The sequence below is a fragment of the Sturnus vulgaris genome, chromosome 6 (genome assembly GCF_052056855.1).
Source record: "Sturnus vulgaris isolate bStuVul1 chromosome 6, bStuVul1.hap1, whole genome shotgun sequence".
Taxonomy (NCBI): Eukaryota; Metazoa; Chordata; class Aves; order Passeriformes; family Sturnidae; genus Sturnus; species Sturnus vulgaris.
Window position 1 is genome coordinate 24,241,804 of NC_142248.1, and position 12,648 is coordinate 24,254,451.

The window sequence follows — 12,648 nt, forward strand, 5'->3', positions numbered from 1 at the left end:
ATTGTGTTAAAAGGCCGTACACTGCAGGCTGATTTAAATATTTCAGTTTCACTGGGGTTTAGATAGGAAACCTGAAGAAATTGACCAGCAACGCTCTCACTGCTAAACAGGAGTGTACGATTTTGACATCTGTAGTTTGCAGTACAAATAGACTACATATTAACTAGTAACGTCGTCATTCCTGAAAGTATTTTTAAAACCCCACAGAAATGCATTTCCACTGCAGCCCCGCATTGGTTTCGCGGTATCTCAGCCACGAAGAGCGAAACGACGAAGGCGACCGAGCTGGGCGGCTCCGTTTTCCGTCCCGTATGCCGGCTCCGGAGGCGGATCCCCGCTCCAGTGCTTGGGGCCGGCTGTGCGCAGAGGCGCGCTCGGGGACGCCGCCGGCTGCTGCCGTTGAAGGGGCGCGCCCGCCACTCTTATCGCCCGAGGGGCTGCAGGGCGTGCGTGGCGCAGATACACCGCGGAGCCAGGCAGCGCCCCGTCACCCCCCTGCCCCACCGGCGGGCCGAGCACCGTACAGAAGTTGCCCCGGACCCCCGGGCTTGGGTCGCCTCCCGGCCCGTCCGCACCGCCCGGCGGGGGAGGAGCCCCCGCTGAGCCGGTTCGTTCCCCGCCGCCCGAGCAGCGCGGAGAGGGGAAGGCGGCGCGGCCGCCGGCGCCTCGAGTTGGCGGAGCGCCATCGGGGGACGGGCAGACCCTTCCCGCCCACGAGGAACGCATCCACTCACCCGCCGAACCCCCGGCGACGACTTGGTGAGACGCCTCCTGCAGAAAGCCCCGGGGCTGCCGAGCCATCCTTGCCCGCGCCGCGGCGGCGACGAGAGGCAGCTGGCGCCTGGAGAGCGGCTGCCGAGCCGGGGCCGAGTCCGCGCTGGGCGGGTGGGGAAGAGCCTGGGGGGCCGCGGTTATCAGAGGGCAGGAGGGGGAGCGCGAAGGCCGGGGGCGGTGGCGCTGGGCTGCGCGGCCCCGCGGCGGCCTTTGGCAGCCGGCCCCGGGCAGAGGGCGGCCCCGGGCAGCGCTCGGGCTCGCCGCTACGGGCGTCGCTTCCAGCCGGGATAGCGGCAGCCTCTCTCTCTCAGGGGCAGAGCCGGAACGGCCGGCGCGGCGATCGCCCAGGCTGGGGCGGGGAGCGAGGCTGTGGCACTGACAGCGAGTCGGCGGGGGACAGCAGCCGGTCTCCTGCTCGGGCCCTGCGCTCCTGCCTCGGGGCTGTGCTGTGCAGCGCACGTCCTAACACCCGCACATCCTCTGCTGCTCAGCTTCTAGGAAGGGTCGGTGGTGCCGCTGGGCTCACAGGCTGTCTTTTTGAAGACTACTGTCCTTTTAAAACCTTTAGTCTAAAGGTTGGCTCCAGCTCTTCGATGTTCGAAGGACACGAGTACTTTGTCACTTGGAGAGTAACTATTAAATGTGTTACACGAACCTGTTGGCCCATCTTAGTAAACTAAACGGTGACAAGGGTACGGGGCTGGAAGTGGTGGGAAATAGCGCCATTGCCAACAGACCAAGCACTGCTTTCGGCAAGGCTAATCTCTGCTTTTCCAGAAGATGCCCGAGTACAACGTGGGGGACAGCATGAGCTCATCCCAGAGGCAACACCATTGAAGGGCAATACAGTTCATAGGGATATTCTGGTATATTAGTTTGCAGAGTGTCTGCGAGTGTTTTGTGATAGTTTAGTCACAAATGTTGCTAACTGACTAAAGGTTCTAAGCTTGAAAGGAAATGTAGCCTTTTGTAAAGTAGAACAAAGAGAAAAACAACGGGTTTATTGCTACTGAAAAGGATGAGAACATAGGAAATATACAGAGAAGTATTAATAAAATGTTAAAAGACCAAGACCCTAATTGCAAAAAGGAATAATAGTCAGGTACAGCATTCAGTTGTATAACTTGAATGCATCAGCCAATAAACAATAACATGAATTTTTGATCTGTGTAGGAGCTGAGTGCAGATTGTTGTGGGAATATAGACTAACTCCCTTAAATTAATAAACATTGACTGTGCTGACCTTCAAGTAATTAAAATCTCAACTTCAATGTTTCATTAGCATTTGCCTTAGTTCCCTTGGTTTGGCTCCTTGAGACTGCTGCTCAATAAATACTTCTGGATGATCAAGTCTCCAGTGCTCCCTATCATCAAAAAGCAGATGCTGAAGCATCACCACTTTTTTGTTGCAGAGACGTACGTCTCCCTGGGCAATGTTCCCTTGGGTACAAATAGTTAATCTAGTATTAAGGTGGACTTTGCTACAGTATTTCGACAGCAAAGAGAATTTGGAGCTCATCAGAGAGTGCAGAAACTGGTCAGATAGATTTACTTTCTGCAGAAGGTGTCCCTGCATCAAAGATAAGGTTTACATGAAGAAAATGAAAAATAACGGTCAGAGTGCATGTAAGTTACATAGATGTGTTCACACAGTACCATAACACTTGCTCCTTGAAACTCAACCTCTGCTGTTGTTAGGAAACTAATAAAGTTGTTTCACAGTATTCAAAAATATTTCAGTATTCAAAATTCATTTCAGTATTCAGAAATCTACGTCCCCTAATTCAATTCCCCAACTGGAAATCTCTTTCACATATGGCACATCTCCCTTATTTTCCATCCACCTCTGCCTCCTCCCCCACAAAGGGCAACCTTCCCAGTGTGTGCAGGTTTCCTAAAGCATTTCTAGGCTTAATCCTATTTCCATATGGCCTCTTCCCAAACCAGTACATGAGCGCCACTCCATTATTTTCCTCGATATCCCTGGCAGGGTCTGTTTCCCTCTGTAGTTACTGCGCCCATCCCGGCCCCGCCGCGCCGCCTCTCCCGCCCGCAGGGCGGCGCCACACCCGCGCCCCGGCCCCGCCGCCTGGCCCCGCCCCCGGGCCGCGGCCCCGCCGCTGCGCGCTCCCGAGGGCGCCGGGCGCGCGCGCCCCTCCCCCGTCCGCCCGCGGCTTTGTTGCGGAGGCGGCGGCGGGGCCGGAGCGCGCAGGTAACGGGGCGGCGGGGCCGGGTCGGGGCCGCCCCGCGGCGCTCGGGTCGGAACTCGCCCCATCCTCCGCGGCGGGGCTGCGCGGCGGCGGCGCGTCTCGCCGAGGCTGCGTTAGGTCGGGCCGCTCTGCCCCCAGCGCCTCCCCGCGGGCAAGCGGCCCTGCCCGGCCTCCTCCGCCGGGCCCTTGCGCCGCTGACCGGCTGCGTGTGCCGCGGCAGCCTCTTGGCTGGGTTAATGTGACCTCCCGTGGCCGCAGGGCCACCCGGCTCGGCCGGCTTAGCGCCCGCTCCGCAGCTGCAGATAGGGGAAGCAAGTTTCCCGTGCGGGGATGCGCGATTTGGAGCGGGAGGGAAGGGACGGACGGGAGGGGGACAGCCCGAGATGAAACGTGCCCCGAACAAATTCGGACCGTCGGACCTGGTTCTTCAGTGTCAGATGAGAACTAACTGTGGAAGATACTCAGCCTTGTAGCAATACATTAAAAAAGAAGGAAAAAAATCGCACCGAAAGAACTTGCCAAAATAAAGTTTGTGCTTTTTTTTTAATGACTTGAAGCTGCTTAGGAAATCCCAATGAGCTATGTACCTCAGCTCCTGTTGTAATTTCTGCTATTCATAATTCTTGATGATGATGTGAGAGTCTATTTCTGTTGAGGAAAAAGGCTATGGTTTCTCAGTGTGAACTGTTTGGGAGAAAAACATTCAGTAAATGTACCCAAAGGACTATTTTACCTGAGACAGCACACCCTCTGATGTTTGTCCGTGGCAAAACTACAGCTGGGTCTAGGTACAACTTCAGGGGGTTGAGATGATTGGAGCTGGGTTGCTATAGGAATTTGTTCAGCCCGAATTTGGGAATTCAGAGTGCCCTGCAGCACCGTAGTGGCTTTTGAATATTCCAGGAAGTTCCAACTACAGTTAGAACAGTCTTAAATTGCAGTGCTTTATCTGTGGAAGAAAAATCGGTTAACCACAGCAATGTGCTTTCTGGCTCAGATCTCAGAGCTGCAAATCCTGGAGATTCTAGGATCTGTGGGTTTCAGGGAAATGCAAGGATGTGCTTGCCTTGTTCTTGTACCTGTCCTTGGGTATCCATACTTGACCAGTTCTGCTGTGGGAATGTACAATCTGGTTTAACTTGAAACCACTTAGTTTAGATTATTTGTTTATTTAAATATACTATGGCACTAACTTTTAAACAAGAGTTAAAACTATCGTGCCAGTTAAACATGCTGCTTATGTGGCAGTTCTGTTTTGTTTTATTTTGCTGTTTAGTACCCAGAATGTTGTCATTCATGACAAGATTCTCAGCTGTGTGAGACAGAGCTATGTACACCAGTGAGGTGCCATCAATTTGACGGCTATGAGCTCTTCTGCCCCCTCTTCTGTCACTGGTGAAGGGATTAGCACTTATTGATCTTGAAAGTTATAAAGTTGTCTTGCCTGTCGAGCTAAGAAGAAATTACTGCAATTCTAGTTGCAGTATGAAAAGTGAAGAGAGGAGATTAAATTACATATAGGATTATATATGGGTATATAGGTATATATATTACATTATATATACCTATGTGCCCATAGGTAGGGACAGTTGCTGCTACTAGTTTCTGCAGGTATTACAGGTTTTCTTGCAATGGTACTGCAAGTTCCTCAGAGGATGATTCTCATTACAGTATGTAATGGGGACTACTGCCCAATAGTAGTGGGTAACAAATTACATTTTAAGGATCTCTTCCCCAGTTTTCACATGATAACTAATTCTATTTCTTGCCTTTTAGTTTGTTTGCTTGCCTTGTTTCTGGATTTACTTAATTTCTCTTTTAGTTATTAGTTTGCTTGTTTTGAAAAAGGAAATGTTACTTTTCTTCATATTCTGTTAATTTATCCCCGTGTTCGTTAGAAGTCATTCTAGATGCTGCTGAATTAGAAATGCATTATAATAGCGTTAAACTCTTTCCCTGACCAGTAAGAAGCAAAACAAAGTTTTGTTTAAGGCTTTGTATTTCTCTTGCAGCAAGACAAATCCAACACACTGTATTACTGGCAGAAATAGTATGGTACTGATGCCTCATGACCTACGTTTACCTTTTTGCAGTTCGTGGGGGTTTTAGTTTCTGAGCGTGCCTAGGTTAATAAAAAAGTAAGAGAGTTTTTGGATCCTGCTAGAAGAGATTAGGGGAGAAGAGGAAATACATGTTTGATAGTCCTCTATGGAAAGAATCAACAAATGATTCATTAGAATTTAAAGCAAGAAGATATACATGAGCTGAGGGTGAAGAGGAAGAGCATCCTGCCTATAGATTACAGTTTTGTGTAAAATTAGTTACGAACTTGAGAGATATCCTAATGGTACCTACTTTTTAGTCTGCCAAACATAGGGCAGAGCAGATGCTGTATGTTGATGGCAGTGAAATGCCATAGTGCAATGACTGTAACCTATGAATTGGTGATCTGAGTTGATGCTCGCTTTAGTGCAGATCACCCAAATCAACGTAGAGGCTTCTTCTCACTTTTACATCTGTTATCCTATGCAGGCAGTTGATGTTTTGAAATTTACCTTTGAAACAAACAACTGACCCTTCTGGGCTGCCCACTATTGATAGATTTAACTACAAGTTAATGTCGCAACTGACAGATATTCCTGTAAGTATGATTGCTGCCTTTTTCCTTTGAAAGAAAAATTATTTTGAAGGAGTAAGAAAAACAGTATTGAACCTTTACTTGCAGAACAGATACAGCTATGGAAAGAACCAGTGTAAATGCTCAGTTGTTAAGATGATTCTCTGCTGCTTTTAGCCACCAGTTTTTTAAGTGGCAGGATGCTTGGCATGCTCCTACTAGTTTTGTGAAGAAGCTCCCTGCTTGTTTCATAACAGCAGGCTTCTGTTTTCCATGATGATTCTTGATGTGGGCCTTTGTCCTTTAGGGACAGGTTAAAATGCAAACTAACAGTTTCTGGGAGTGGTGGCCTTTGATATAGTAAAGAATAGAATATATTAGAATTTTGAAAATAGCTTATATATGTATTGGCTTTATGTGACGAGGTTCTTTAGCAGGGGAGCTACAGAGGGTCTTTTGTGAAAAGCTGCTAGAAGCTTCCCTCATGTCTGACAGAGCCAATGCCAGCCAGCTTCAATATGGATCCACTGCTGGCCAAGGCTGACCCTGTCAGCAGCAGCGGCAGCACCTCTGGGATAACGGAGTTAAGAAAGGGGGGAAGGACTGGGAATTCTCACTTGCAGCTGGAGAGAGCAGTTAGAATGCATGAGAGGAAAAATTCTGCGGACACCAAGGTCGGTGACAAAGGAGAGGGAGCAGGTGCTCCAGCCATCAGAGAAGAGATTCCCCTGCAGCCTGTTGTGCAGTCCATGGTGAGGCAGCTGTGCCCCTTTAGTCCATGGACATCCATGGTGGAACAGAGATCCACCTGCAGCCCACAGAGGACCCCACACTGGAGCTGGTGACCCTGTGGGAAACCTGTACTGACTGTACCATGCTCCTGGCAGGCTCATGATAGAGCAGGTTTGTTGGCAGGGGGAGCCATGGGGGGACCCATGTTGGAGGAGCTTGTTCGTGAAAGATTGAACCATGTGGAAGGGACTCAAGCTGGAGCAGTTTGTGAATAGTTAGTCAATGGGAAGTAATCATGTTGAAGTTCATGGAGGATTTTCTCTTGTGGGAGGGACCCCACACTGAAGGAGGGAAGGAATGTCACTCCTCAGAGTGCTCTCCCCATGGACGAAGGAGCAGCATAGACAATGTGTGATGAACTGACTGTAAACCCTGTTTCTGTCCCTTTGCTCTGCGATGGGGAGGAGGTAGAGAAAACTGGGAGTAAAGTTAAGCCCAAGAAGGGGGAGGAAGGTGTTTTAAAGTTCAGTATTTCCCGGAGTCAAATCTTTTTTGCCTATGATGGTAATTGGTGAGTGAGGCTTTTGTTATGTTTTTCTTTGTCCTGTATGGCTGAGGAGGCAGTGATAGAGCAGCTTTGGTGGGCACCTGGATTCCAGTCAGTCAGCCCACTGCGACATGAGATACTGCTCGGATTGATCTTTGGTTTTCATAGTATTAATGAATCACATAGTATTTTTTTAAATGTTCACATGGAGATTACAGTTCTCTAAAATAAATTCAATTTCTTGAAACTTTTTGTATGACATGTGAAACAGGCATGAAGTACATATAACAGACATGATCATGTAAATCGAATACCAGTGGATTCCTATCATAATGCAGTATGTGTGGCTTAAGGGTTTACTCTATTTTATTGAACATCTAAACATGGAAACAGCTTATTGTATTTACTGTGCCCTGTTACAGTTGGCTGAGTCTTGCCAAAGGCATTGTAATATTTATTTCCTGCTTTTCAGAGGAATTAAAGCTCAGTGGTTCAGTTATTATTCTGAAAGCATTCTTTATTTTGAAGCTTAGAGTTGTGGTAACTGGGGCCTATGATCAACTTCATTTTGGCTACCAGAGTATGTGTATAGCTTATTTTCTTCCCTTTTTTGTTTGTTACTTTTTGTTTTGTTTACCTGTGTGTTTCTCTAGCAGGCATGTGGAAGGAGTTTATTGGATCAAGTGGCTGGTGGGAGGCTGTTTGTACGTGTGTTGTGACTTGGATGTGCTACATGAGCACCAGATGACTGCAGAAATGCTCCTGTGGGTTCTAGAGTAGGGCAAGGGTTGAAGAGCTGAGTAGAGTCAATGTGTGACTTACAGGCTGGTAGTTGCTGAAATATATTCTGGAAATTCACATTGAAAAAAGGTATGTAATTCTGACTTCATGTGTAGTTAAAATTATCATCAATGTGTTTGTTTTATTTTTAGCAGGGATTAAAATACATTAGACCAGTTCATAGTATCTGTTACGTAATAGGAAAAAAGTCAAGACAGTGGCTGTGGTATCATTTTGTTCATTATCTCTTGCTAGAGTAGCAAACCCAGGAACAACAGATCCAACTTCCCTTTAAGTGAATGGCAAAACTGCCATTGGTCACAAAAGCATGGGATTACAGTGTGGGTTTGGAAGAAATAATTGGTAATGAGTTCAGCTCCTGGAGGGCATTAATTTTTGCACCATGAAATCCGTAATAAATTGAGTTAAGGAGATTCACGTAACATGCTGGTAGACAAATGTTATCCTTTCTGTCCTTTTATGTAAATCTGTTGAAGACAGAATTTGATCTTTAAGTTATACGTTCATTTAAATAGCAATATTCTGACTAGCTATGCACTAATTTAAATATTAAGTGTGAAATAAATTAGAAAAATCTAATCTGGTGCAGTAATGTAGTAGTATTAGGACAAAGAAGGATTAATATGCTTGGTTATTGATTATGTCTTTTTAGGGAGAGGATGGCTGTTACCACTGGGATTTGTGGAATGAGAGCGGGGTTGTATCTGAATCAAAACTGCTCTGAAAATGCTGTTTTATGCTCCACTGTGAAAGATTTTAACATGGGATCAAAAACTGCTGTACTTGAAGCAAACAGACTGCATTTAATTTATGGTAGTAATTTATTTAAGCCAATTTACAAGTTCACTTGTACTTTAGCTTATAAATAAAAATGTCCGGTTCTAAAGGGAATATTTAGCGCTGAAGAATTACTTCATGGGTGGGCATGTGTATGAATTGCTCTTGGTGGGACTAGAACTCGAAAATGTTCTTAGTTTCCAATTTAACAGAAGAATGATCCTAAGCTTAGATTGTCTTGGTGAAAAAGGGCATAGGGCTTTCCAAGGCATGGCAGTTTAGGTGTATGGAAATTAAAAGTATTAAAATATTTATTATTTGTAGAATGTTCACACAATTTAAAATGCAATTTTTTGTTGTTTCAGTTTTTAGTGCATAAAGTTAAATATGTATAAAACTTTGTATTACATTTTTTTAAAATATGTTCTTGACTTGTTTCCTTTGGGATTAATCAACTCTGCTTTAGCTTTCTTTCATTGCACTATTTCCAAATGTACGTGTTTGATCTCCTCTCCTTGTTAATTTTGATATTTCAACAATTATATTTCTGTTGTTTTTTTGCTATTGTTACAGATTTAACTTTAAAAAAAGATAAACCTAGTTACCAAGAAAAATAGTATCTCAGCTTGCAGCTGAATGCAGTTAAGAGATATGAGAACACTGACTGAGCATACATAGAAAAGTTAAGACATTCCATTCAAAGCTATTGAAAGAAGTTATGCAAAAGTTAGTGTGTTCTTTTTTTGAGCATTTATTTCTCAGTAATGGTATGATACATACTTTTTGAAAGTTAGTGCTCTTTGAGAGAGATTATAGGGGTAAATGTGAAGATACTTATCTAATGCAGTGTTGTGTCAGATATTATAATTTAGGCTTGTTATATAGTTGCCTAAATTATCCCATCTTATATCATTAGTTGTGTTGATATAATAAAATCATTAGTATCCATAGAATAGTTTAATAAAGTTATTAGTACTACTTTTAGAAAGTCACAACTTACTTTCCTTAAATAGTATTCTTAACTTAAAATTTCTGTGATCTGCAGTTGGACTTGCTTTAAGATGCTGCTTCTCGATCTGTTCTTGTGATTCACATTCAAGTAAATAAAATTTCAGGTTCTATAGAAATTTTAGGCATTAAGTGATTAGGGGGTGGGAAAGTGTTAAATTGGCTATGTAAATTTTTAGATACAAGCATGAGAAACAAAGCAGTATTTTTCACCATGTATTTCTATAGTGTGGTTCTTGTGTGTGCGCAGACACAGGCACAGACACAGTTTTTCCATTTGCTATTATGGCAGAGTATTAGGATGTGGTTTTCCTTGTCTGAGATTTGCCATAAGCACTGAGTGATCAGTTTGCTGCTTGGTGCCTTTCTTTTAATGAAGAAATTGGCGCTGTGAAAAACCCACAATTTTAAAACAATTTTAAGATTTATTGAAACTTTTGTAGCTCTTGTAGAGCTACAGAAAAGTGTTCTTATTTTTTATTTCTTTTTTACAAATATTACTAGATGAATGATAAAGGAACTATGATAGACATTCAGCTGCTTAGTGTAATCAAATCAGACCAATCAAATACTTGGATACCACTTCAAAACTGTTTTCACAGGCACTAGTTCACTTTTTTCCACTCTTTTTTTTTTTTTTTTGCCTTTGCTAGTTGTCATGATACCAGGAGATTCCTAACTGTAAACAGATTAAAACGAAATAAAAATTAGTCATGAAGTAGTTAAATATCTCCATTCCCATGATCTATATCTGAAGAAAAACAAACAGTATTTAATGCGTCTGTGTTCTTGGATCTGTTGGTAATGGTATTTATTTTCATTAAACCACAGGAATCTTGAAGTTTAACTTTTCCCTTTGCGCCTGACTGTATGATGAAAAAGGATGTAGTTCCACACCTATATCCTTCTCAAGTGTAGACTACATTGATGTCATTGTTCCTTAAAGAGACATCAGCAAAACCATAACTTTGCTCAGTTTTATTTTAAAGTGCATTTTGATTAAAATTTAAATTTAGCAAGTGGAAAAGACACTTTCAAGCTTTAAAATTTGCTTTTCCTTTAAGTTAAATTTAAAAAAAAATAAATATTCAGCTCTCATTTTGTGGTGCTGTGTAAAGTTCATTGTAGGAAATCTTCTTTTCCATAAGTCTCTTCAGCTGTCATTTATGAGGGACAAGCTGCATTGGGAAAACTGAGCCACGTGAGGAGCTGTGTGAATTCCCTGATGCTCTTGTTCACCAGCTCTCCTTGTAGGATAATACATAGAGCCTCGGTTTTACTGCTCTGCTCTCCATTCCTGCCTTCTTACTGTGACCATTTGTTGGTTGTTTTCAGGTTTTCCTGACTAAGTTAGTCACATCTTTTCCTATGTTTAGGTGCTATGTGAGGGATGTGGGTATTTCAAGGATTCTCTTACCCTGTTCTGAGCCCTGCTCAGCTGCCTTCAACATGGTGTTGAGTGTGAGGCAGGATGTTTAAAGAAGAGGGGTGGAGTGGTGGACCTCACTGTCCATTTCCTGCACTGTCTCCCTCACCAGGTCCTAAGTTAGCTGCTGATCTTGCTGGACATGCCTTGGAGAACAGAACTGAGCTGCTTGCTCAGCCGGCTGTTGGCCCTTGGCAAGCTCGGGCACCTGCTGAAGTGCTGCACTGAAGGTGTAGCACTGCTTCTCCTTTCTGTTTAGTCTGCTCTTCTGCAGCCAGAGCTCAATAACCTTGGCTGATGGGCACGAAGGGCCCTGGGGAGGAAAAGATACTGCTCTTTTTCACTCCCAGACGTGGATTGAAGGCACAGTGGGGTTATTAAGGCAAGGTTTAAATTGATCAATTTGAGAAATGCTGCATGTGACAGCAGCAGTCAAATTAATCTTTAAGTTAGACATAATATAGCTGCAGCTCCCACTGTGCAGAAATACCCTTGAATACAGACAGTCATCGCCTTCTGAAACTTTGTTTTTACATGTTCGAGGAGCTTCCTTTTTTAATGAAAAGACCACCTCTAATGCCTTAAATTGTGATGTAGTTTTCAGTAGCTTTTGAGAGTTATCTGTGTTTGCTTATTTGCTTGCATTAAGAAGGAACAATAAAGCTTCATATCTAGATTGGGAGTGTGTAGTCGTATGCTGCATCTTGTAGAAAAATGGTGCTTCTTTAGAACAGTTTTTGAGACTTACTTTACAAGTAATAAAGGATAGCAAAACATTTCATGCATGTACAACAGTTTCAGCCTAGCATGTGAGTGAATGTTTTTTGATTTTTTTTTTCTTCTGAAACAGTAGTGCTTTCTGAATATATCATTAGCAAACAGAGATGTGAAGTAGCTGTTGAGACTGTTTTATTTTTCTCCTGCCAGCCCTTCCCGTCGGTGTGTAGGGTGGCACACCGGCAGATGGAGCCCTGTGCCAGCAGCCAGCTTTGAGCAGGCTCGTGGGTGAACCTGCAGCCTCCCTAACCTGAGCGGCTTCTTGAGCATGTATCTCTGACATGTTTTATTCATATAAATGAACACGGGTTTAAAATTAAATGTCTACCATTAGCTGTGCAAGTCAAAGCAGTCACTGTGTGCTGAGATGCTTGGGGACAGCTTTGTAGTGTTCATGATCGGGTGAAATACCCTCATCTGTTCCAGAGTGCTGCAAGGAGACAGCCCACGTGGCTTGTTTTCTTAACTTCTGAGCCAACTGAAAGTGTTTAGGCAAATCTTGGTTTAAGACATCGAAAACAGGGCCTTTGGGAAGCTTTTAAGAAACTTATAAAGCAGATTAAAATACAAGTTTTGGGATTTACTTTTGTATTTTTGTTTTTCATATATGCTAACTGCTGATTTTTTTAAACCGTATATTTGAGTATAGAAGATTGTTGAATAGAGCAGTTCAGAAATTCAAAATCAGCAGTAGCTAATCTTGTGTATTGCCTGTTTTTCACACTACGTGTCCACACCCACAGCCCAGAGCTGTGTTACATGGCTCAACTAAATGATACAGTGGACTGGGTTTGTTGACATTTGTGTTGGCCACTTGTAGAACTGTGAAAAATGTCCAAGTTTTTTGCGGCTTTCTTCAGAAATCAGTTTACCTTATGCAGTTTTGTGTATAGCCAAGTTACTCTAGTGTGAGAACAGTTCTTAAACAGCAAGATCCTAATTTTAAAGGGAGAAAGGAGGAAATTGTTCAAGAGATAAT

At 43.9% G+C, this 12,648-nt stretch overlaps 2 protein-coding genes across 5 annotated transcripts in view; one reads left to right on the plus strand and one right to left on the minus strand.

The window, feature by feature from the left end:
- Positions 1-940, minus strand: part of SLC25A21 (solute carrier family 25 member 21) — a 228,455-nt gene extending 227,515 nt beyond the window's left edge. For all 3 annotated transcript variants that reach the window (XM_088167309.1, XM_014890727.2, XM_014890720.2), the window contains exon 1: positions 735-940. In XM_088167309.1, the coding sequence (XP_088023435.1) occupies positions 735-801 (67 nt within the window). In that variant the 5' untranslated portion in view covers positions 802-940. The remainder of the gene's footprint in view (positions 1-734) is intronic.
- A 1,998-nt stretch (positions 941-2,938) lies between these two features.
- MIPOL1 (mirror-image polydactyly 1) overlaps positions 2,939-12,648 on the plus strand; it is a 186,083-nt gene continuing 176,373 nt past the window's right edge. The window contains exon 1 of one of the 2 annotated variants that reach the window (XM_088167305.1): positions 2,939-2,986. The gene's annotated coding sequence lies outside the window, so the exon portion shown is untranslated. The remainder of the gene's footprint in view (positions 2,987-12,648) is intronic. The other variant, XM_088167306.1, reaches the window with a different exon arrangement.